This window comes from Podarcis vaucheri (genome assembly GCF_965113315.1).
Source record: "Podarcis vaucheri genome assembly, chromosome: 1".
NCBI lineage: Eukaryota > Metazoa > Chordata > Lepidosauria > Squamata > Lacertidae > Podarcis > Podarcis vaucheri.
The window spans coordinates 86,090,099-86,115,210 of NC_138759.1; the positions used below are offsets into that span (position 1 = coordinate 86,090,099).

At 44.4% G+C, this 25,112-nt stretch overlaps 1 protein-coding gene across 4 annotated transcripts in view; it reads right to left on the reverse strand.

The window, feature by feature from the left end:
* Positions 1 to 1,180: 1,180 nt before the first annotated feature.
* CLCF1 (cardiotrophin like cytokine factor 1) overlaps positions 1,181 to 25,112 on the reverse strand; it is a 52,693-nt gene continuing 28,761 nt past the window's right edge. For 2 of the 4 annotated variants that reach the window (XM_082212904.1, XM_082212905.1), the window contains exons 2-3: positions 10,001 to 10,170; positions 1,181 to 3,214 (exon numbers count right to left, since the gene is read on the reverse strand). In XM_082212904.1, the coding sequence (XP_082069030.1) occupies positions 2,732 to 3,214; positions 10,001 to 10,170 (653 nt within the window). In that variant the 3' untranslated portion in view covers positions 1,181 to 2,731. Of the gene's footprint in view, positions 3,215 to 10,000; positions 10,196 to 25,112 lie in introns of all 4 variants that reach the window. The other 2 variants (XR_014216763.1, XM_082212903.1) reach the window with 2 other exon arrangements.

Genomic DNA, 25,112 nt, shown 5'->3' on the forward strand with positions numbered 1-25,112 from the left:
GAGGTGAACTTTCCCCCATCGCTGTGGTTCTGGAGTCAGCAACGTGATGCCCATGGGACCCGAGAGGGCTGTTGTGGCACTTGCTAGGCCACCTGCTCTGCTCCCCACCCCCCAAGATTAACACACATCCAAAATAGAATTAAAATTGTGTCCCTGTGTTGCTGCTCCAGCTGCTTGTGGCTCCTTGCTAGGTTTTTGTCGCACCTGCCCACTTCTGTTCTGCTTAGAGGGCAGGTGGCCTTTGGATTGGTTGGAGGAAGAAAGATAAGGGCCTGTGATGGTGGCAGTGAAGTGTGTCTGTGTGTCCATGTCCTGAGGAAGGAAAGGTAGCAAGGGGAGGGCAGACAGAAAAGAGGTGGGGATGTTGGGGGTGAAAAAAGAAGCCATGGGAAAGCAATAAAGGGGTAAGCCGAAGTGATGGATGAAGGGTGGGTGGAGCCTCAGGGGAGTAAAAAAAGGGAGCAGATGGGGCCTGGGATGTAGGCAAAAGGAGGAATGTGTGTGTTGGGATGAATTTGGTGAATGCTTATAAATGGGTGGATGGTGTGCAGACTATGTGTACAGGGGGAAGGGATCCACAAAAGAGAGTTTTGTCATTAGTCACTACCCCATGGCAGCCATTTTGGGGTGTGGAGCCCACAGGTGTTTTTTTAAAAAAAAAACCACCACAATGTACCCACAAATCCAGGCCACAGCTTCCACTGTCTTTGTGCTGGAGCTCATATTCTCCTTTGCATTTATTTTAGGACATAAAATGGGAGGGGAAGGAGATGGATAGGTTCTGGGGCCAATGCAATAATCCTGTAAGTTGAGCTTCTCCCATCTGCATCATCGCTTTTGGGGGCAAAGTGAGTAACCCCGGATTTATTTGGCTTAAAGGAGATGGCACACTGTGTGTTTCATGACCCCGGCCTTCTTGTGGCAGGGGTGGGAAACCTGTGGCTCTCTGGAGGTTGTTGGACTCCAGCTCCCATTAGTCCCCAGCTCACAAGTCCAATGAATGATGGGAATTGTAGTCCTACAACTGGGGGCACTGGGTACAAAACCCACACCTTATTGGCAGGTCAGTTGAATGCAGATACTTGAATGCACACACAAAGTTTGTTTACTGCGTATAAAAGAAGATCTGCCCAGAGCATGTTCTGCAGAGAAACAAATAAGGCCAGCATAGCTCCTGGAGAAAGCCTTTTATTTGTTAATACAAGAATAGAAATTCTGCAATAAATACAATCTAATAAATAACATCTGAAAATAAATAAATATTAATACAGACAAACTGAGAATAACACAACCTGACAGTGGGGAGGGGGGGCAGAAGGAGAGGAGAGGGGAGGGGAGAGAGAGAGAGAGACCTATGGACTGGGCCACCTATGGGAAACTCCTCCCCTTGTCCTTTGCTGGTGACAGTAAACCGCACAGCCTCACTAGGCCCGCCTGCCACAGTGGGGAGGGAGAGGTACAGGCAGGCGGAGACCACTGCTGGGGCTGGCTAGGAAGATGTCCCTGTCGTGGGCAACTCTGCTGCAGCTTTTGGCTTTGATGAATGATAAGGGAGCCTCTTGAGTTGACCACTGCAAAAGAGAGAGAAAAAGGCTGAAAGCTCGCCAGTGCCTGCATTAAACCTTATGCTTCATGCCTCATTGCAACGCCTATTCAGAGTCCCATTTTGCCCTTGCGGGGTGAGGTTGCCTCTAGAGCAGGGGCAGGGAACGGCCAGCCTGCAATCTCCCCCCCCCCACCTGCTGCCTAGCTGATCAGGAATCAAGGGAGCAGGCCTGGGACACTGCTCTCTTCCTTGCTGCTCACCTGTTCCTCAGTCAGGAGGAGACTGCAGGGAGGGGAGGTTGTGCGTGTTTGCAACGCAATGTGCATGCATGTGTCTGAGAAAGGGGGCATGTGTAGGGCAGCCCCCTTTGCAGCCCGCCACTCATCTGCCACCCAATCTCCTGAGCAGCTGGTGGATAGAGATGAGACTGCAGAGAGGGAAGTTCTCTGTATGTCTGTGCACATGTGTGTGTTGGGGGGTGAAAGAGAGCATAAGGTATCTCCACCTGCTGCAAGCTCTGGCTCTGTCTGATTTGCTTTTGGCGCCTGGAAGAATTAACCAGGTGGGGAGGTGACCCCCAGCTTCAGGAAGGTTCCCCACCCCTGCTGCAGAGTTCATGGCCCGAAAGGAAGGCCAGAGCTGGGCACCATCTTGAGCCAGCGGGTTTGATCAGAGGCAGGTTTGTGGGAAGTAAACCCCCTTTGTAAGCACCTAATTGGCACAAGAGAGAGAGAGAGAGAGCGCACAAGCAGGAACCCAGGCTCTGGGGGAGCTCCATTTAAGGAGAGCAGAGTGCCAGAGGTGGAGGCTGCCAGATGTTCGCTGCCCTGCAGCCAGGGCTTTATTGCTCATCACTGAGGTGGGAGGGAGCAGGGCTTTCCTCTGATCCTGGAAAATTAATGGCCCCCTCTGGGAAGAACAAGAGAAAGGCAGGCCACTAAGAAGGCGGAGGAAGGAAGGGGAGGAAGAAACAGATAGGTGTGGGTTTGCTCACCTAGAGGCACGGCTTCATAATAGAGAGCAGTGCAGCACCATGAAGGTGTGGCAGCAGGAGTCAGGTTGGAGGTGGAGAGGGGCAGGCAGGCTGTGGATGGGGGGGGGGGCTCTGGAAAGCCCTTGGCCTTGAGGGGCAGGTATGACGTCAGTGGACAAGGCGAAGGCAGAGAGGCTGGTGAAGGGCAGGGCTCAGAAGCCCCTGCTCTCGAGGTGCAGCATAACAGCAGAAGGGGGCACCCTCTTGCGCAGCCTGTTGAAGTCCTTGGCCGAGCGCCACAGCCAGGTCTGCAGCTCCTTGAGCAGCCAAAAGTCGTCCATCTTGCGCAGGAACTGGCTGCGGAGCGGAGGCGTGCCATCCGTCGGCGTGGGCGGAAGCTGGTAGCCCAGGGAAGCCATGATGCCGGCGATGGAGCCCAGCAGCCCTTGCAGGCTGGCGCGGAAGTGTGCGAGGCTGTGGCGCAGGGTGGGCATGGCGACTGGGGATTTCCCATCCATAGTGCTCAGGTAGCACAGCAGGTGGCTGTAGGCCTGATAGTTGGCTGCCAGCCGGGCATTGTCATTCAGGCTGTGCCATTCCTGAAAGTCCACGGTGGCGCTGGGCACAGCCTCTGCCCCGATTAGCCGGGGAGGATCAAAGTCCGGCTCATTGAAAGGTGGCCCCAGGTAGCTGAGCTGAGGGTGGAAAGACAATCGGGTGGTTAGACAGGCTTATTATACGGGAGTAGCGCAGTTGCACATACCATTCCACTCATCCTTTCCACAAGCTCTTCCTCCTGCTCCCACTCAGTGAGGCGGTGAGGTATGGCAGTATGAGAGCAAGCAATTTTAATTCCTTAGCGATATGCACAACAACACCAGGCATGAGCGCACACTGACATCCTTTATTAGCCTGAACAGCTGCATTGTGTATGTGTGCCCGGTGCATGCAAATATTATGGGATCCACTGACATGCTGATTATCTCCTTTTTACCCAGTGACATACTGCGACTGCAGCACGGTCAGATTGGCACTTAGTGAGAGATCCCTGCTTTGCCCTGAATATTCTGGTACACACACACACACACACACACACACACACACACACACACTTATTCACACCCGCTTGCCCTGCTAAGCTGCGTTCTTGGGATTCCCCGCCCCACCCCCCTCTGCCAGCATTTGTGCCCTGAGGGGCAGCAGGATTGCCCAGGCAGCGGGGTGAGCGGGTGGGGTGAAGCACAGAGCGGAAGGGAGGTGTGTCAAAGCCGGCGGCTGTGTGAACAATCTGACAAGCTCAGGAGACAAATTAATTTCCTCTGTGTCGCCCGGGGGCAAGTAGGGACGGGTTCTCCCCAAACAACACGCCAGCAGAAACCAACTCACAGGGCAGGCTGGGACGTGGCCAACGCCATGAGACCAGCGGGGGGGGGGGCAGGGGGAGGAAAGCTGAAGCGTGACTACTCTAATACTTAAAGGGCCTGGACTTTAAGATCAAAGAAAGGAAGTGGGTTTTTTTTCTTTTCTTTTAGACAGCCGGTGTGGTGTAGTGATGAGAGCATTGGGCTGGGACCTGGGAGACCAAGGTTCAAATCCTGACTCAGCCAGGAAGCTCCTTGGGTGACCTTGGGGCCAGTCACTCACTCTCAGCTGAACCTACCACACAGGGTCGTTGGGAGGATGAAACAGGGAAGTGGTGAACTATGCATGCTGCCTTGTGCTCCTGTGAGGAAAGGCAGAATTTAAATGCAATAAGTAAATAGTAATAAGCAAAGAAGATGGTGTGAGGCAGCCAGATGGGAAGCTAACTGGGAGACGCGCTACTGAAGAATCTAAAGAGGGTTTGTGTGAGCCTTCAGCACACAGGCTTGCCTTTCCCATTTTGCCTTTTCTTGTGGGGCTTAATGCAGACAGTGGCCCTCAGGCAAGCCAAGGACCTTGGGCCAGCATGTGCACCACCGGTAGCCATGCTGTTGTCCTTAAGTGCTCAAAAGGAATGAATTCTATCCTCACACCCACCCCATCCCACCAGTGAATCTCAAAAAGATTTCAAAATGATATTTTGGGTTCTTTTAATTTGGGTGCTTTTTTGTTTGTTTTGCTTCTGAGCCTCCATTCATTTGTTTATTACGTTCTTATCCTGCTTTTCAGACAATGATGGTCTCTGAAAGCAGCTCATATCAATAATAGAGAGAGAGAGAGAGAGAGAGAGGAGAGAGAGAAGTCCCGCCAATAGTAAAAACACAAATTGTAAAAGACAAGACTTCAAAATGCAGGCTGCAGTCAAGCTTTTCTTACAAACCAGTTGTTTCTATGGGCAAAGGAAGAAAGGGTCTCTTCCCTGAGGCTTCCCTGAGCATCAGTACAGAACTGCTAAAAGTGAGCCACAAGGTAAGCTTTGCTGAAGGTGTTGGGTGGGAGCAAGGAGCAGGGAATACAATGCAACTGAAATCTGGGCAGCAACGGCAGCAGTGCTCAAAAGGATTCTGCCTGAATGCTCTCTTCTGGACCCTAGAGTTTTGCTCTGTATTAAATTTTAAGATGGGTACGTACCAAAATTATGTTTCAAGGTTATTAAAAAATTATGCCAGGAAACACTAAGGCCAGGGTCCTGTAGAAATTATGGGGTGGCGGATTGTTTGCTTTTTACCATTCCTTCTGTTTCATCTACTCTTCTGATTCTTGAGAAGGATCAAAAAGTGACTATGGGAATCTCTTAGTTTTCTAAGATTTTATCAGGCGTTGTTGACACACACACACACACACACACACACACACACACACACACACACACACACACATATATATATATATATATATATATATATATATATATATATATGCTTTCGTAGATTTTCACGGGTACAGGAATGCAGGTTTTGGTGTCTTCGGGTGTCTTCCCGTGTAAGAGTCGGGGTGTCTGGGCGACGTTTCGACGAGGTCTCACTCGTCATCTTCAGGCTGGTGCTTTCGGTTCCAGTAACAAGAAGCCGAAAGCACCAGCCTGAAGATGACGAGTGAGACCTCGTCGAAACGTCGCCCAGACACCCCGACTCTTCTATTAGCATTACATTACAAAAAGTGTGCATGTTAACTCCATTCACACAACTGATGCTATATCTAGGTTGGGCCCCAAGGAACGATGGGAACTGGAGACAAGAGTCATCAACCTGGTTCAAGGCATAAAGGCCACACATAATACAGTCGTACCTTGGTTTTCAAACAGCTTCGTTCTCGAATGTTTTGGTTCCAGAACACTGCAAACCTGGAAGTGACTGTTCCGGTTTGCGAACTGCTTTTGGAAGCTGAATGTCTGACGGGGCTTCCACTGCTTCCGATTGGCTGCAGGAGCTTCCTGCAGCCAATCAGAAGTTGCACTTTGGTTTCCGAACGTTTTGGAAGTTGAATGGACTTCCAGAACGAATTCTGTTCAACTTCCAAGGTACGACTGTACCTGTTTTTCCACAGGCGCCTCCCCACCAGCATCCACTGCTGTAGATGCATAATGCAGGACCCTGGATGGCAATGGGTCATTCTAAGGATCTTTACTAACCACACCGTGAAAATTTAGATTTGGGGCAAGAGACTGTTTTTATGGCAGGACATGGCTAATGCTTTAGGTCAGGGATGGATAGCCTGTTGCCTTCCAGGTGTCATTAGCCTACAACTCCCATTAGCTCCATCCAGCATGGCTAACAGCGATGATGGGAATTGTGGTCCAACAACATCTGGAGGGCATCAGGAGCAATATCCATTCTATAAGCAAGTGGAGCAGGTTGGTGGGAGAATTTAGGTTGGTGATCAAGTTCATTGTTACACATGTAATATCTAACTGCACCTGCTTAGTAAAAACAGTATCTGTTTTCACATTATGTGTACAGGTTAGGACTGCAGTGAGTACATAAACAGAGTATCAACCCAAGCTGGAGTTTTTCTCCCTAACTTTTAAATATTTTTAGGCCAAAACAATGTTGTTTGAATTTTGTAATTCTGAATATCATAGCATTTTGAGAATGAGAAGCTGGGTTGCAATAGATGAGGAGAAATATATGGCCGTGTGGACATGTATGTGGCTGAATATGCTCAGAAACTGAAGACGTGGAGAAAAAACCATGGATTTCCACATTTCTTTTGTGGGAACTAAGTATGGCTTCTTTGTTTGACTTCCCCAGTCTGTCAGATGCTGAAGCTTCTGTGTGTGTCTTCTGATTCTTGAGAAGGATCAAAAAGTGACTATGGGAATCTCTTAGTTTTCTAAGATTTTATCAGGCGTTGTTGACACACACACACACACACACACACACACACACACACACATATATATATATATATATATATATATATATATATATATGCTTTCGTAGATTTTCACGGGTACAGGAATGCAGGTTTTGGTGTCTTCGGGTGTCTTCCCGTGTAAGAGTCGGGGTGTCTGGGCGACGTTTCGACGAGGTCTCACTCGTCATCTTCAGGCTGGTGCTTTCGGTTCCAGTAACAAGAAGCCGAAAGCACCAGCCTGAAGATGACGAGTGAGACCTCGTCGAAACGTCGCCCAGACACCCCGACTCTTACACGGGAAGACACCCGAAGACACCAAAACCTGCATATATATATATATATATATATATATATATATATATATATATATATATATATATATATTCGAACTTATCTTTGAAGCTGTATGGGCTAGAAACTTGGGGGTTTTTTGTTGTTGTTTTAAAAGAATAGAAAGCAGAGAATTCCCAGGAATTGCACTCAGCCACAAATCATATATTTGCACAGAGCTGCTGAAATTCACACCACCCTTGCTGTAGGTCTGGCCTAGACAGTGGTTGTCTATGGCCCCAGCTAGAGATGCCACTGGACTTAGTGCTGGGAGCATAGAAAGGAAAGGCAGGCACTTCCCCCCCTTGCATGTGCTCATGCCCACCACAGTAGATGATGGCCAAATCCTGCAATCCTCCCTATTGACCCAGCAAACAAGCAGGCAAGGACCACTGCAGGTTGAAAACCCCTTGGGCCTTCCTACTTAGGAGATTTGATGCACTTGAACGGCACATCCAATCCCCCAAATAAGACCCATGCAGCTGTGACCCCAGAGTTCCTCAGCTGTCAAGATGTTTTATTTCATCCCCCCCCCCAGCTTTTTGATTAGCCTCCTCTGTCCACAGCTTACATCGCCACATATGGGAGCAGCTTTGCTTCAGTAGAAATCCCTTGGCAGAAATTTCACAACATCCCTCAAGAAGCAGCCAACAAGACAGCACAATTGACTGGTTTGCTTTTTCTATACTGATACAGAAGCCCTGGAGCTATGCAGCAGTGCGCGCACATGGGTGTGCATTTCCTGTCCTGCTGAGTCAGATTGCCAATCATTTTGCACCAGTGAATGCCAACCTACTTACGGGAACACTGAAGGTAAGGAGGCAACCATCAGGACGTACAGAGAATATGGGAATCATAATGAAATGCAATGGTTGCATATGCTATTATATTAGGTCTACGCAGTGCTAAATTTTAAGCTAGAGCTCTGATAGTGGAGAAGGCCTGATTTCTGCTGGAAACAGCATAACCTCCAATGGTAGCCGATGCAGTCCTCCCTAGCCTTAATCTCCTTAAGCCACGAGAAGATTCCTTTTATTACTGCCCCAGTTCCTCTCCTGGCATCTCTATGGAATAGCCTCTCCCTGTTAACTTCTGGCTCCCTCCAAAGATAGGCAACTTCTTAACAGTAACTTCTTATTTCAACAAAAGGGCTCAACAATTCCAACCCCTGTCTTGCTCCAAAAAATGTTTGCAAGGAGATTTGTGTTCTTTACACATACTGGATCTTTGAGCACATGAGCCCGGAAAAAAGAAAAGTATGGGCCTTTCAAGCCTGCATGAAGGGACACATTTTTGTCAGCCAAATGGAAATGGGATGGGCTCCTTAAAACCATAACCTCAAGAGGATTATGGAACCACAAAGGAACCACAAATGTTCCAAAGCATCACAAATGTACAGTGATATCTCATGAAGAGTTAGATTATTGGAATTCACCCTTACTGTCCTCATAGGAAGGTGAAGACAGATGAAACATTGACCTGGTCCAAACCATGACTTAGCACATACGTGTGAGCATGCAGGCTTCTGGAGAGGAGACTGTGGCTCCTTTGCTCTTCCTCTGGTCCTGCTGCCGCCAGCTAAGCCATAGTTTGGCTTAGCAAGTTGTCCAAAGCCAGGCTTATGGTTTATCTTCCTCCAGATGAACCATGAGCTTTAACATGCTAATTGTGCATTTAGGCCCGCACCTAGTGGCCTGGGCGTAGCAAGGATTTTTTTTTGGGGGGGGGGAGTTGTGGAGCTTTTTTGGGGAGATCATGGGTAAAAAAACAAAAACACCCCAAAAAGAGGGCATTATGGTGGGCAGGCTTCTGCTTGATGGGCGGAACTTTAGTTAATTACCAATAAGTATTTTTAATGTTTTTCAATACAGTGGTTCATTATGGGAATTATGTGTTATCACTGGGGGCCCTTGTTAGAGAATGTTGTTCCAGTTGATGGTGTGGAAGGCAACAAATAAGATGGACATAGGTTGGTGCATAAAGGGTCCATTTCTTATTTTTCCTATGGGGATCCAAGCTTCTCAATTTTGTGTTTAAAAAAGGAAGCTTCTTGAACCCAGATATGCTGGAAAATATGAGCCTCTACACTTTCCCATACCCGAACCAAATCAATACCTTGGTTTCACTCTTGTGACTGCTCTTGATGAATGCTCAGTGCCAGGGAACACAGCCAAGGGGTAGGGCTTGAAAATGCCAGGTAGGCCAGGGAGCAGGGATGCCATGCAGATAGATGAGGGTCTGCCCCCAGTCTCTGCTCTCCACGCAGCCGGGCGTTTCCCTGGCGGGTTCTGACAGACAAGGCCTCACCTCACCCCAGCAAGAGATGCACAACAGATTGTAAACAGGGAGACTCCACCGGTGCCTGAAGGCAGGGAGGGGGAAGCATGTCAGATATTCTGCCAAGTGAGGGCCATGGCTGGGGAAAGAGCCGTATTTTAGCTATTCACCATGCAGAAGGAAATTTCGGGGTGGGGGTGGCGTGTTTTGCAGATGGTGTTGTTAAGAGGGTGTTGCAGGCAGTTTAAAGTCTTAGAATGTCTGCCTGTATGAATCCCTTCCCCACATACTGAGCGGAGGCAGATGCTGTCGCCTGTTGATACACTCCTCTTTGCACTGAGCTTTTGGGATTAAAGTTATGCATGTGCCTGCAATCCACTGGATTCTCAACTCGGTAGAGAGAGAAACGCAGCCTGACTTCACCTAGCGACAGAGACATCAGAGATGAAAGAGACAGTGAAGCACAGTTTACAGAGAGGGAATGGAGTCTGGGTAGGAAGAGGAAGAAGAAAGGGCAGGCAAGGGAAGGGAGAGCTGTTTCCTACTAGGTTGCTCAACTCAGTAGTCCCCAACCCTCTCCAAGCTTCTACACTCACATAAGTAGCCGCAAGCGAGTGCAGCTGGTGTTCCAGGTAGCGAGTAAGGTCGTACGTCTGCTGGATGGACTGTCTGGTGGTAGTCACTTGGTCCGTGCTGTTCAGTGCAGGCACCACAGGCAGGTTCCAGAGCGTGGCACACAGGAAGGCAAGGATCCCCCACGAATCTCCTGCAGGGAGCACACTTGTAAGGAGCTGTGGGCGAAGGGAGCACTGTGACAGGGGGAGCAAAGCCTGCATCGCCCATTCCCACCTCACGCCACCATTCCCAGGAGAAGACACAGGGACAAAGTGCTCAACGCAGCCTGCTTCTATAGCCCAGTTCATATAAAAATATATACCCCAACATTTATTGCATAGTCCAAAGACGGCAGTTCAGACCTCCAAAGAACTTGGCTGAGAGTTGTCCAGGGTTTTGATGCTGGCCCCACCTTGGATAACAACAGGGACAAAGAGAAGGAGCTAACTACAAAAAGGACTTTGCCATTATCCCCACCACCACACCCTCTGCCCAGGGCCAGAGCAGCCTTGTTCTCTTCATGTAAACAAGATGGTTCCAACTGCCCTCTAACCACTACCAACTCATCAGAAAGTTTTGTTGTTTTCCAATGCACAGTCTGACCCCATTCATCATGCCAGTAGAAATAAGACAAACTTTCATCATGACCATGGCAGGGCAGAAAGGGTTAACTTCTCTCCCTCCCCACCACCCAAATGGCTTCTATTAGCATTACATTACAAAAAGTGTGCATGTTAACTCCATTCACACAACTGATGCTATATCTAGGTTGGGCCCCAAGGAACGATGGGAACTGGAGACAAGAGTCATCAACCTGGTTCAAGGCATAAAGGCCACACATAATACAGTCGTACCTTGGTTTTCAAACAGCTTCGTTCTCGAATGTTTTGGTTCCAGAACACTGCAAACCTGGAAGTGACTGTTCCGGTTTGCGAACTGCTTTTGGAAGCTGAATGTCTGACGGGGCTTCCACTGCTTCCGATTGGCTGCAGGAGCTTCCTGCAGCCAATCAGAAGTTGCACTTTGGTTTCCGAACGTTTTGGAAGTTGAATGGACTTCCAGAACGAATTCTGTTCAACTTCCAAGGTACGACTGTACCTGTTTTTCCACAGGCGCCTCCCCACCAGCATCCACTGCTGTAGATGCATAATGCAGGACCCTGGATGGCAATGGGTCATTCTAAGGATCTTTACTAACCACACCGTGAAAATTTAGATTTGGGGCAAGAGACTGTTTTTATGGCAGGACATGGCTAATGCTTTAGGTCAGGGATGGATAGCCTGTTGCCTTCCAGGTGTCATTAGCCTACAACTCCCATTAGCTCCATCCAGCATGGCTAACAGCGATGATGGGAATTGTGGTCCAACAACATCTGGAGGGCATCAGGAGCAATATCCATTCTATAAGCAAGTGGAGCAGGTTGGTGGGAGAATTTAGGTTGGTGATCAAGTTCATTGTTACACATGTAATATCTAACTGCACCTGCTTAGTAAAAACAGTATCTGTTTTCACATTATGTGTACAGGTTAGGACTGCAGTGAGTACATAAACAGAGTATCAACCCAAGCTGGAGTTTTTCTCCCTAACTTTTAAATATTTTTAGGCCAAAACAATGTTGTTTGAATTTTGTAATTCTGAATATCATAGCATTTTGAGAATGAGAAGCTGGGTTGCAATAGATGAGGAGAAATATATGGCCGTGTGGACATGTATGTGGCTGAATATGCTCAGAAACTGAAGACGTGGAGAAAAAACCATGGATTTCCACATTTCTTTTGTGGGAACTAAGTATGGCTTCTTTGTTTGACTTCCCCAGTCTGTCAGATGCTGAAGCTTCTGTGTGTGTCTTCTGATTCCAGCAGGCCAAGGCTGGGAACGTGGTTGTGCCTGCATAGCCACCACGGAAGCCTACCCCATAACTCATGCCAAGGCCTCCCACTTGTGATGATTCACCCATGAAACACGCAGCCCGGCCCTGGCCACTTGCGCTTCATTAAAGACTATCCCGCGGCATTTTCCTGCTTGCACCACGCCCAGCCCCAGCCCAGACGATTCCATCCTGCTTCAGTGCTTCCGCTGTTCTTCCCACTGGGGATGAGGCCCACCCATTCCTTCTCCTACGCACTTTGCACAATTCAACCCTTTTCTTCCCTACAGATTCCTTTACGGTCAACAACAAGAGCCTAAAGGGCAGGTGCTCCCAACCAGCAGGGGGCTCTAGTGAATGCGTCTTCATGGGGAAGCTATTAAACAACCTATGGCCTTTTAAACGTGCTTTAAAAAAATAATAATAATGTGAGGTATTTGTGTTTTTATGTTGTAAACATATGTGAACTTTGGATGAAGATCAGTAGATAAATTTATTATATAATACAGTCGTAGCTCGGAAGTCGAATTGAATCCATTCCGGAAGTCTGTTTGACTTCCAAAACATTCAGAAACCAAGGCACAGCTTCCGATTGGCTGCAGGAAGCTTCTGTAGCCAATCGGAAGCCGCGCTGGACATTCCGATTCCAAAGAATGTTCGCAAACCGGAACACTCACCTCCGGGTTTGCGGCATTCGGGAGCCAAAACGTCCAAGTTTCAGGGCGTTCGGCTTCCAAGGTACGACTGTACAATATATAATACAGTATCTTCAAAATGGTTGTCCTTCCCACTTGTTCCACTAGGCAGGAACACGCAAATGGAGCTGTTGTTAATTTCTAAATCACAATAGTAGTTATAACTTTTAAAATCATAATAGTGGTTGTACTTCCTTAAAATGCATGATTCTATAGTTTGTGCTAGGGTGCTCTATACTGCATACAGTCTATAATTCATATTGTTCCTGTCAAGATAATATGAGATAAGGAAACAGTGTAGAGGACTCCACTGTTGTTTTCATCCAGGATCCAAAGAGTTCATAGAACCATAGAGTTTTAGAGTTGAAAGGGACCCCGAGAGTCATCTAATCCAACCCTTAGCAATGCCTAAATCTCAACTAAAGCATCATAGTTGTCCATCTAGCCCTGTTTAAACCGTGATCACAATCCTGTCTGGTCCTCTGGATACAAGGCAGAGCAATCCAAGCACTAGTTGGACTGCTGCAGATTAATGAGAGAGAGCCGTGAGACCTTCTCCCACTGACTCACACACAATCTACTGCAATCTCACGTAGGCAGTCCCTGAGGCTAGTACCCTCATGGTTAAGGATTTGTGTTTATTTCCAAGTTTAGTCTAAATATGTCTAGTTCTAGCCTTTAATTATCCTGATATATGTCTGCTGTCTGCAAAATTACACAACCATCAAATATCTTCTTCCTTCAGATATCATAACTAGCATACTTTCCCCAATATATATACGCAGATGGGAAAATAATGGGATGTGCTAAAAAAACAAACGACGGGACTATTGTCAGAGAACCACTTAGCTTTCTTAATAATTCTTTCTGAAAGCTTTGCATTGATAAGGAACAGACCAGACACTTACAAGCAGCTGCCTTAACTTCGATTGCAAGGAACAGGAAAAAAGGAGCGGCACCCCCATACAATTACTAAGTGTTCCTAAAAATCTGAAAAACACTAGTAATGGAAAAGGTGACCCATCGAGCCTAATGCCCAAACGAATGAAAGAAAACAACATCTCTTTAGAGCTGGGGTGGAAATAGATGGAATCTGCTAAGTATCTTGTCCTCTTGAAAGCTGCTTTGAATATTTTAATTCTGAAAAACATCCAATCTGCACTTGTAACAGTTTATATGTTACAAGTGCAAGTCAGATCCCCCCCCAATGTTTTGATATATCAGAATGAAACTGTTAATAAATAAGTTTTCTTTTTTTTTAAAAAAAGAAAGTTATCCTTAGGTTGTTCTCTATGCAGATGACTAAATTACTTTTTAATATCCCATTGTATAAACCTAAACAGAGAAGTGCATCTTAAATTCCCACGGTGAGACATCATAGCATTTTGGATAGTTGCTCTGCAGTTTTCAGCAAAGCTCCTTCCAGAAATCCTCTCAATTTTTTACCAAACGAGAAATGCGTAATAGAAATGTTTTGAAATGGATAATAGCAGCATGGTATAGCATTCTAATACCGGTTATCTCCTGGCAAAGGGAAAACCATACTTCTTGCTTTATATCTCATTATGTACACAGCCAAGAATCGCATGTGCTCTATAAACCACAGCATCTCTGTTAAGGTTCATTGCTTGTATTACTACTAGCAGTACTGTATTTTTTTATATCCCACCTTTTCCCCAGATAGGGTCTCAAGGCGGCTTACAAAAATCAAAGCAAGTTGGAATAAAATGTAACTTTAACTGAATTAACACAATATTTAAAAAACCTATTAAAATACAGATAATGAAAATGGTACAGCACTGTTAAAAGCCCTTTCCTTAAAAATCATAGATTCTATGGCAGCAAGAATACTTATTGCAAAGTATTGGAAGACACAAGATTTACCCACTCTGGAAGAATGGCATATGAAGGCGATGGACTATATGGAACTGGCAGAAATGACTGGCAGAATCCGAGACCAGGGAGAAGAGTCGGTGGAAGAAGACTGGAAGAAATTTAAAGACTATCTACAGAAATACTGCAAAATTAATGACTGTTAGAATGATGTCAGAATGAAGTTAAGTGGTTTTAGCAGTAATGTTATAAAGGTGTATGTAAAAATGGATTGTTAACAGGTGAAAATCCAAAGTTATAATATATTAAGTTAAAGGATTAAGACAAAAGCAAAGAGGGAAAGGAATTGCTGAATTAACTAACAGAACTGGAATACAAAAAAGGGAGGTGTGAGGGGAAGCAAGGAAATGAAATGTAAGGCATGATGTGTTTTTTAAGTGTTTTTTATCTTTTTTCTGTATTTTGTATTTTTTTCCTTTTTATTTCTTCCCCCCCCCTCTTTTTATTTATGTAATTTGTTCTTTGAAACTTTAATAAATATCATTTAAAAAATAATAATAAAAAATCATAGATTCTATGAAAAACAGTTAGTTTCCCCCAGGTTATTTCTTCCTGACATCTATGGGCACCTTCATATGGGGAGTGCTGGCCATGCTGGGCCAGAGCACTTAGTGCTTGCAAACCACAGGAGGACTATGCTAAGTAGTCCATAACAGACCAAAGATTAGCAGAATCAGAATGGGTGGCACGGAGCAAGTGCAGCATAAAATCCCCAGAACAGGTGCTACTTCTTCCTTGAGATAGCTTCCCCCACTTCTGGTTTAGTGTTCTGCAGCATTAAATCAGCTGTGGTGAAAGCTGCCATCTGGACACAGCCTAAGAGTGTGACCTATAGTCTTCACTCCTCGACAAATGATTTTACAACAGGTCCTCCAGTTCTAATGACCCCATTCTAAGAATTGATCACTGCCACCACATATAACTGACTCCGACCTTGTTATTTATCACTACATGGATTTTCTATGTTTCTGACTATAGCATTTTCCAGGCCATTTGGCGGTCATATGGTCACAATTGCCCATTATGGGCTTTAAATCGGAGAATATTTAAGGATTATATGGGATCCCCATGGCACAGTTTATTGACAAGAATTACTAGCGTCGGTACAAAACTGCAGTGAACGTGAGATGCTCTGCATGATCTAATGAGCGAAATGAATGTAGAACATTGTGAAATGGTATTTCTGCAATGGGAGGTCACATACTAAAGCATTTCACATACACATCAGATTCCGACTCTTGAATTCCTAAAAATGTAATGGAGAAGCTATTTTTCAGAAGAGAATTCATTAGCAAATTGACACTGCATCCCATTGTTTAAATAAAAATACCAAAGGTACTTGTGCTTCATTTGCTGTTATAGCAGGAATCTAGTACAGGAATCAACAACTGGAGGCCTCAGGGTCAAATCCACCCCACCCCTCCGAATAACATCAGTGTGTACACACACACACACACACACACACACACACACACTTTCCAAGCCAGAAACAAGAGAGGAGTGATGGGAGTGGCAGCTGTGTCAATGCTACATTTTGGTACATAGTCCACTTTTGGGGAATGGTGGTTGGGTTGCTCTGGTTGAATCACAATCCACTCCTTTCCCTTCTCATAACACTCACCTAGGTCAACTGGTAAAGCCCATGCTTTGCTTACAAAACATTCCAAGCTCAGTCCCTGGACTCCCTACTTAAGACCATCAGAGGGAGCAAGGCTGAGAAGGCTGCTGCCTGTCAGAATAGACAAGGCTGGGCCAGATGGAGCAATGGTCTAACTCAGGAAACGTATGCTCTTACCAGGGGATTTGTTATTTTTGCTTTGTTGTTCCAGCAGATACGCCTTTATGTTTAAATGGTGAAATATAGTTCCCATCCCAGGTAACAGAATACATACGCTTTACATTTCTGCTGCTCTAATTCCTCCACTTGGCTTTTAACTTCACTGTACCTTCACCCAAGTTTTCATTCCACTTCATGTATCTGATGAAATATATTATCGCCTAAACTTAAAGCGTGGATTTTAGATTGAGTTCATATTGGATTGGAGAGAAGGCAAATGCTCTACCTGACACAAGAAAAATGCTGTATTCTATATTATAGAAGGCTTTTTCAAGCCTCAACGTGGCACCGGAGAGGGGTTATTTTTTGGTGTGAAGGTTGCAGCACGTGGGGAAGGGTTAAACTTCCCTCCCCAGCTGCAACCCTCCTCCCTCTGAAATTGTCCCCCACAATGCAATTAGACCAGTGCGTGTGTGTGTGTAGCCTTTTATTGGCTGCAACAAGAGGCTTTTCCCAAGCCTAATTGCAGCTGAAGATGGGCGGGGCAAGGCCCCTGAGGACCAGACAGGGAAGCCCCAGGGGCCACATCTGGCCTGCGGGTGAGCCTCTACCATCACCTCTTTGAGCTCAATGCACTCTAAATGGACAGCCAAGGCCTTATTAGCTGGGCAAGTGCTGTAGATGCCAAATGAGTTTGAGCTAGAATCTGATAGGAAAAGAACAGCTCAGAACTTTGGATGTATTTAAGTCATGTTCGACTAAAGTGCGGGGGAGGGAATACATTTACTCCATAAAAGCAGATCCAATATTTTACAGAGTACCTTAAGATCCACAAGGGAGGGACACAGGGAAGCAAACGGCCTGTGAAAAACAGGAGGTTGCTCCTCTGGTCATCAGCACCAAACATTCAACACTACAGCATGAAGCCAACACAATAGGGGTGTGCTTTTTAAAAAAACAAATTGCAGTCAGCTCTGGAAGTGTCATCACAGCATTCAGCCCAAATGTACCTTTCCTCTCAAGGGGCAGCAGAGTGCAGGAGTGGGTCGTTCTGTAGATCTGAATCAGCAGCTGGCTGTGCCAGGAGCTGATTGGCTGGCACCCACAAGGCAAAATTTGCTCCCTAAGCTGGGAGTAGCTTTGCACTTTTAAAAGCTTCTTTTTTAAAAAACGAATGCCAACGATAAATGCATGAACATTCACGTTGTGCTTTAAAAATCTATTGAAAGGCAGAAATGGTGCCTGAAGCATAGGGGGGTGGAGGACAGTAGTTAACAGCTGAGTCAGCATTTGATTCACCTGTGTGTGCAAGTCTTCCTTTTCAAACGTGAAGCTAGGAGGGAACCTGACATCCTGCAGCTGAGGGATGCACCATGAGCCCTCTTTTTGCATTACATCTCTCTTCATCCTAAGCACACGGCTTTCGTCTCCTAGCCTGATAAAAGCACATTGAGAGGGATCAAGGAATGGTGCCTTCTGCTCAAAGCGGCTGGGCAGCTTGCCCCAAACTTTGAGAGTCATCTGACAATTCATACAACACAACCAATCAACCTAGAATGTTCAGCTGGGAGCAGCTTAAAGAGCAGAGGTTTCTATGTCCTAAAAGTGTTTGTAGTAAATGTAGAAATACAGTGCCATTTCTACATACACACAGCAAAAATGGTTTTTAAATGACTTGGGAGTGGGGAACAAAATTATAAATATATAGATACACAACCTAGAGCTGTAATTTTAAGTACTTGTCACTAATTCCTGCAGCTCTCTATAGTATTTCTACCATACTACACAAGCACATTGTTCTATTCTCCCATGTTTAGGCAAGCCTATAAAAAATGTAAAAGTTATATGTGTTTTATTTCTTTTTAGCTACCGTTCATTTTAATTATCTTTTGAATATTCTTAAATCCCTGTTTTTAACGTATTATTATTATTTTCTATAAACGGCTTAAAGGTTTTCAAGCAGTATATAAATGTTGCTAAATAACATCACACCACATCACAATTCTTGGAATCTGCCTTTTTCTGCATTGTGATTGAAAATTTCCACATTATTAGCTGGTAGGGCATCTATAACATTGTTACAACTATGTTCCTTTATAGTGCAGTCATTCATAAAAAAGCAAAGGTAGACATGTTAGTCCATAAGAAAAAATGTACAGTAGTAGTAGTAGTAGTAATAGTAATAATAATATTAATAATAATAATTTTATATGCCACCTATCTGACTGGGTTACCCCAGGCACTGTGGGCAGCTTCCAATGAATTAAAACACAGTAAGAAATCAAACATTAAAAATATTGCACATAGCTGCCTCTTTTCACCAATATCACTTAACTTGCCCCATTATTTTTATCATGTCTTTTTATCAATATGCAATTGAAGGAATATTTATATTCCATTAAGATTTTAATGGAATCATAAGCAACTAAGCAGACACAACCCCTACCCTCTTCACATTTTAAAATCAGTTTCTTTCTTTCTTTCTTTTTAATTTTATTTATGATTTTCATTTATATACATTTCAGTCGTAATTTAACAATAATTCAGACATTTCAAATCTTGTCTTCTTTCCTCTTCTTTCTGCAGTTCGTTAAATTTTTTATCATCATTCCCAACATATTCCAAGTTATATTAAATTCTTTAAATCATCATTCTTTTATTCATCTATTTTCATATATCTGTATTTTAAAAACTGCAGGTTATTACAATAGTCCTGCCAGTGCTTTTATCTGTTTGCAATTTGTTTGTAAATATTCAATATACCATTTCCATTCCTTTATAAAAAGTTTGTTATCCTGATTTCTTATTCTTCCAATAAGTTTTGCCATTTCTGCATAGTCCATAAGCTTTTGTAGCTTATGCTTTTGTATTCTTTCATCTGGATTCCTTCATCTCCCCATTTTTGGGCAAATAACATTCTTGCAGCTGTGGCTGCATACATAAATGAATTTCTATACTGTCTAGGTAAATCTGCACCTATAATTCCCAAAAGAAAAGCTTCTGGTTTGCTTGGTTTTTTTTTTTTTTTACAAATGTTAACTTAAACATCTTTTTCAATTCATTATATATCATTTCCCAGTATGCTTTTACCTTATTACAAGGCCACCACAGATGATAAAAGGTGCCTTCTTTCTCTTTACATTTCCAGCTTACTCAATTTTGATTTATACATTTTTGCCAATCTAGTAGGTTTCTTTCTTCTCTTTCTTTAAATCTTTCTTTCTGCTATTACAAAATGATCCTCTTGAATTAGGCATACTACTGATAAAACGATCTTCTTTTTGCAAAACAAATGCAATTAGCTTGCGAACATTTACCCCGTCAGCCACCAGTATTTAGTTTCATGATCAGTCTTATCTTTAGCTGTGCAAGATCTAATATAGATTTTAGAGCACAGCAACTTTTAATATGAGTCTTAAGCATACTAAACTTTTTTTTCTTTTTCTTTCCCAAGCTATAACAAGCCAGGAAGTAGAGAGGTCAGGCTCCATCCTGATGCTGTCATACATTTGGCAAACGTATGTGGTATGCTACACTGCTACCTGTATTCATTAGCTAGCCCAACTTTGCTCTAGATAAGCAGATTCCAAAACCATTTTTTTAAAAAAAGAGGAAAAGCAAAGCAAAACGAGTCAGCCTATATGGAGCGTTGTAATAAAAAGACAGGTTAATACAAAGCACTTGGAATGAGATGGAATTAATGCATGAATAGTTTTGTATACCCAACCCCTAGAATGAGTTAAATCAACTCCTTGTCTTTCTCCTTCCCTTTCCCTTTGCGTCTTCTTGGGTTTCGGAATGTATCTTGATGGTGGAGGTGGGAATGATTAGTGATAAAGAGTAGTAGGGTCTTAGTTCAGAATACCATAGAACTGTGTGCCAGATGTAAGACAACATCAGCGTGAACCTCAACCGCAGATTTCCTGTCTTGTTCTACATCAGCAAAGGACAGATGCAGGAGACAGGAATCGTAACTCATGTTCGGCGTGTTTTGCAACGATGGATGTGCGCTGGATTTTTTCTGGCATCTTTATGATGCTGACAAAGGAACGGGGAGAGTGGCTTTTCGCAAAGCATCACATCCTTTTGTGAGCTTGTGTTGCAGAGGGAAAAGTGTTTCCTGAAACACGCAGGCGCTCTGTGAAAAGCCACTGCTGCAGCATGCCGTTGTAGGAGCCTGTAGCAAGGCGCCAAAGGTGTGCTTTGCTTAGCAACCTGGAATCACAAGCCGGCAAGCGGTTGATGCTTGCTGGAGCTTGCAGAGCTGCTGCTGTGCAATCTGTGGGACTATCAGTGGGACTTTCTGGGGAAGCCCCCACAAAACCCCAGTAAATCTGGTATCTCAAATCAGCACTTAATTGTACCTGCTACTACTTTAATTAAAAGCTACATCCACATAGGTCCTTTGCCTCTGCTTCAGTTAACATTTCTGTTACATAATGGCTCCTTGCAGCTTTCTCAGTTTGGGTGAGCACTAAATTCTCGATTTCAGGGTTGTGGATTCGAGCCCCATGTTGGGCAAAAGATTCCTGCATTGCAGGGGGTTGGACTAGATGACCCTTGAGGTCCCTTCCGACCCTACAATTAGATGATTCTATGTGAAAGTTGTGCTGTATTTGGGCCATGTTTTTGTACTGAGATGTTATGAATTGAAAGCACATAGAGCCTAGGAGGAGGAGGTGGAGAAGAAGAAGAAGAAACATTTTAGTAGGAATATTAGTAGTAATCAGTGCTTTTTTTCTAGAAAACTCACTATGAAGTTGTTACAATAAATGTCAGTTTTTAACAAAACAAAAAAAGAGGTTCTGGTACTGTGTACCCTTGAATACCCGGGGGGGGGGCACTGGCAGTACAGTGGTACCTCAGGTTACATACACTTCAGGTTACATACGCTTCAGGTTACAGACTCCGCTAACCCAGAACTAGTGCTTCAGGTTAAGAACTTTGCTTCAGGATAAGAACAGAAATCGGGCTCCAGCGACGCAGCAGCAGCAGAGGCCCCATTAGGTAAAGTGGTGCTTCAGGTTAAGAACAGTTTCAGGTTAAGTATGGACCTCCAGAACGAATTAAGTACTTAACCTGAGGTACCACTGTAGTTGGTTTTCCTACAAAGAAGTAAGCATGCAGCTTCCCACTTTGAAGTGTGTTTCATTGCCATGTACAGGCAAATATTCTAGCTGTATCTATTGTCAGTTAGTTAATTACTTTGATTGATCACATTTGCAGTAGCCCCTGTTTTTCCCCAGGGAGATTAGGGACAGCCTGCATGGGAATATCCTATAGCCTTCCTTTGTTACGATTTTAATTCAGCACATTAATTATGGTGACAGTTATTAGAAACATTTTTATCCCACCTTTCCATAGAAATAGCCAAGGTTGCTAACAACATCAAAACAATCAAATAGTGATCAATCATTATCATTTACAACCCTTTCTCTGTTGGCCTTTTTTTGGGGGGGGCGGTCCTCTCTGTGCCTCCAGAGCATATTCTAGGCTCAGAGAGAAGAAAGTCAGTTTTACGGATCAGAGAGAAGGAAAACATGTAGTCTTAACAGGGAGAAGTGTTCAGAAAGGCCTGTGGAGTGAGATGGGACGCTGAGAGTCACAGAGAAATGAACAGAGAACGGGTTAAAAAGAAGGCACTGAATTAAAATTCAAGCAAAAAGTTTTCCCACAGTTAATGTGGAATCTGTGCACCACCACTACTGTTCTCGTTGTCTTCCTAGCTCTATTTTTTCTACTCCCTTTTCTCTGTTTCCCCACTCCACAGATCTCTCTGTATCCCCATCTTGCAGTTCTCCTGGTCTCTCACTCTTTACCCACTATAGGAATCAGGTGCTGTGTATACCTCCTTCCGGAAACTCCTGCAAGCAAACATACTGCTCTGCTTTCCTTTGGACCACATCAATGAGATGGGGGGGGGGGGCGGTTTCCTTGTCTGGGCAGCCCAGGATCTCCATACATTACTCTCCAGGCTTGTGCACTTAAGAAGTCACTTAAGAAGTCACTTCAGTGCACCTCCTTTTCTCTCGAGACACTGCCAACATTGAAGAACCTCCATAGCTCAGCTACCTTCTCCCCCCATTCCCCAGCCCACTATGCAGGAAACTCTCTCCTTTCCCATTTCCCAATATCCTCTTTTTCTTCCTTCCATTTTTTCCTTTCCCCTCTCCTCCTCCTCATCAGGAAGTTCAGCAGCAACAAGTCAAAAAGCTTTCATTCACAGAAATCTGTCTTGTTTATTAGTGCGTATTGTTCATTAGTGTGCATACATTAGTACTGTATTGTTAATTGTTTTGATTATTTCTATTGTGTTTCTATTGTTTTTAATTTGTGTATTTTGTGCTTTGTATACTGTAACTTTGTGTTGTGGACCACCCTGAGACCTAGGGATACAGGGTGGTATATAAATTCAATAAATAAATAATAAATAAATATTTCTGGAAGAGTCGCCTGAACTGTGTAGAATGACTGGCTGCAACAGGCAGTGGCGGAGCTTCATGCTCCGGCACTGGGGGGCGGAGAGCAGGCGGGGGCGGGGCTGGCACATGCCCCGGGGGCATGGTGTGCATCCTGGGGGCGTGGCGTGGTGCCTGAGGGGGCGTGGTGCCCAGCATGGGCAGGGGGGCAGCTGCGATGGCACCCCACCAGGATCGTGCTGCTGGGGCGGTGAATTCCCCCGCACTCCTCTTCCTCTGCCAGTGACAGCAGGCAGGAACTGGGGAGTGGGGAAGAGAAGCAACAGAGAGGGCAGGGTGTTGGCTTTCCCTCTCACACCTCCGCCTTCCCTTTATGGTGCTGGCAGCAGATTCGGTTATGTAAATATAAATCTGCTCCAGTGACACAGAAAAAGAGGGATGTTGAAATCCATATACCAGTCAGCATGGTATAGTGCTTACAAGTATTGGACTAGGACTTAGGAGTCCAGAATTCAAACTCTCATTTATCAATGACGCTCCCTGGGTGACCTTGGCCAGTCACTGTCTCTCAGCCTAAACTATCTCATAGGTTTGTTCTGAAGGTAAAAGAGGAAGAAAGAGAAGCTTACACACCGTCTTGCGCTCCTTGGAGAAAAAGTGACGTATAAATGTAATAATAAATGAAGAAAACAAAATATTTAGCAGCAAAAGGTGAACTTGGGTAAGGATAGCCAAATCGTTGTGTTGCCCATTGGTTAAATTTTTTGTTTTCCCCCAAGTTGAACGTAATTCCAGTATTGGAGCTTGGCTGAGGAGGTATGCACCTGGAAGGCACAGAGAGCAGGGAGGTAAGCAGCAAGCAGGAAAAGGGCTCTGTACTTAACAAGCTATGTACCCCCTTAGTTTTTAAAAACAGACAGTCACATTATCTTTCCATGCGAATGGCACATATCTGTGTGGCTCTTAGATGACTCCATACTGAAAATGGAAATGGCCACAAGCCATAGGAATTACTTCAGGAGGGCACAAATGGAGAAGGGCGAATAGTGGGCCAACAGGATTTGTGCTGTGCAAACCTTAAGTTCACTAAGAAATCAGCTGAATGCATAAATCGACATAAATTGACTATAGCACAAAGCCAGTGCTGTAACTAACCATAACCATGACTGGTCGAAACCATATACAGTATTGTGAGTTGCTATCACTCTCTATTTAAATTAGAACCTGAAATTTAGAATTAAATGAGAAAAGTTCTACTCAGTGGCACCTATTATCCACCATTTATAATGATTTTATTAATTACATGTAGGTAATTTTGATTTGCTGATAACTAAATAAATGTGAAGATGATCTTTGAATGTGTGAAACTATTATAAGCTACATGCCATTGGCAGCACCCAATCTTCTGCCTTCCTAGATCACGTGTCTGGTGTTGGGATACCTCTCCCAACATCCTAGTAACACTACTGACCAGAACACAGATGCAAAGACTTATCCTAACACTAAACCCACTCTTGAATATGCCTGTCACTGTGCATAAATGCTATGATGTCCTGAAACCTTAAGGTATTTCCCAGATCCTCCAAGTGTCCCTATTTTCCAGGTACACCCCTGATTTAAAGAAGCTGTCCTGGTTTCTGATTTCATCCCAGAATGTCCCACTTTTCCTTAGGATGTCTTTTTTTCATTGGAGAAATGTTGGAGGGTATGGAGTTTTCTCGCCTCTGAGCCATCTGAAGGCAATCCTATATAGGGAAGTTTTTAAATGTTTAATATTTTATGTTTTTATATATGTTGGAGGCTGCAAAGAGTGCCTGCGGCAACCCAGTAAGATGTGTGGAGTATAAATAGTTTAATGATCATTATGGAAAGGGACGGCCCTATTTTCAACAGAGAAATGTTGGAGGGTATGCATTTCCTATACTAAAATAATATTCTCCCCACTCTCAATAGATTCAGTCAGTCAATGAACTGAGAGGCTGACTCAGTCAGGGTAAAACAAGATAAACTACAGTAACGATTCAGTAATGTCACACAGAATCTTATAAAGTTGAGGCAATAATTGCAGCTATTAAGTTGGGTGTAAAGATTATTCCAGTTTGTAAACTGATAGGGGCCTGGAAGCATCAACAGATACATATAGGTGCTTGTGTATGTGGCTACACCCACCCACCCACCCACACGTAAACAGGTAAGAACTTTAGTATCTCATCCACAATTCAGAGCACTTCCAGACTCTTGCTCTTTTCAGATGAGATGCAAGCAATCGCATGCTGGCAAATTCAGCTTGCACTATTATATTATTATACAACAAACCCGCTTCCCACAAAGACCTGACTTTTTGTGATCAGGAAAATGACAAGAAAATGAAACACTTGCTTTGATGTAGGTTCGCCAGAGCTCCCAACAAACAAATCTGAATGCTCATTTAAAAAGTCCAAT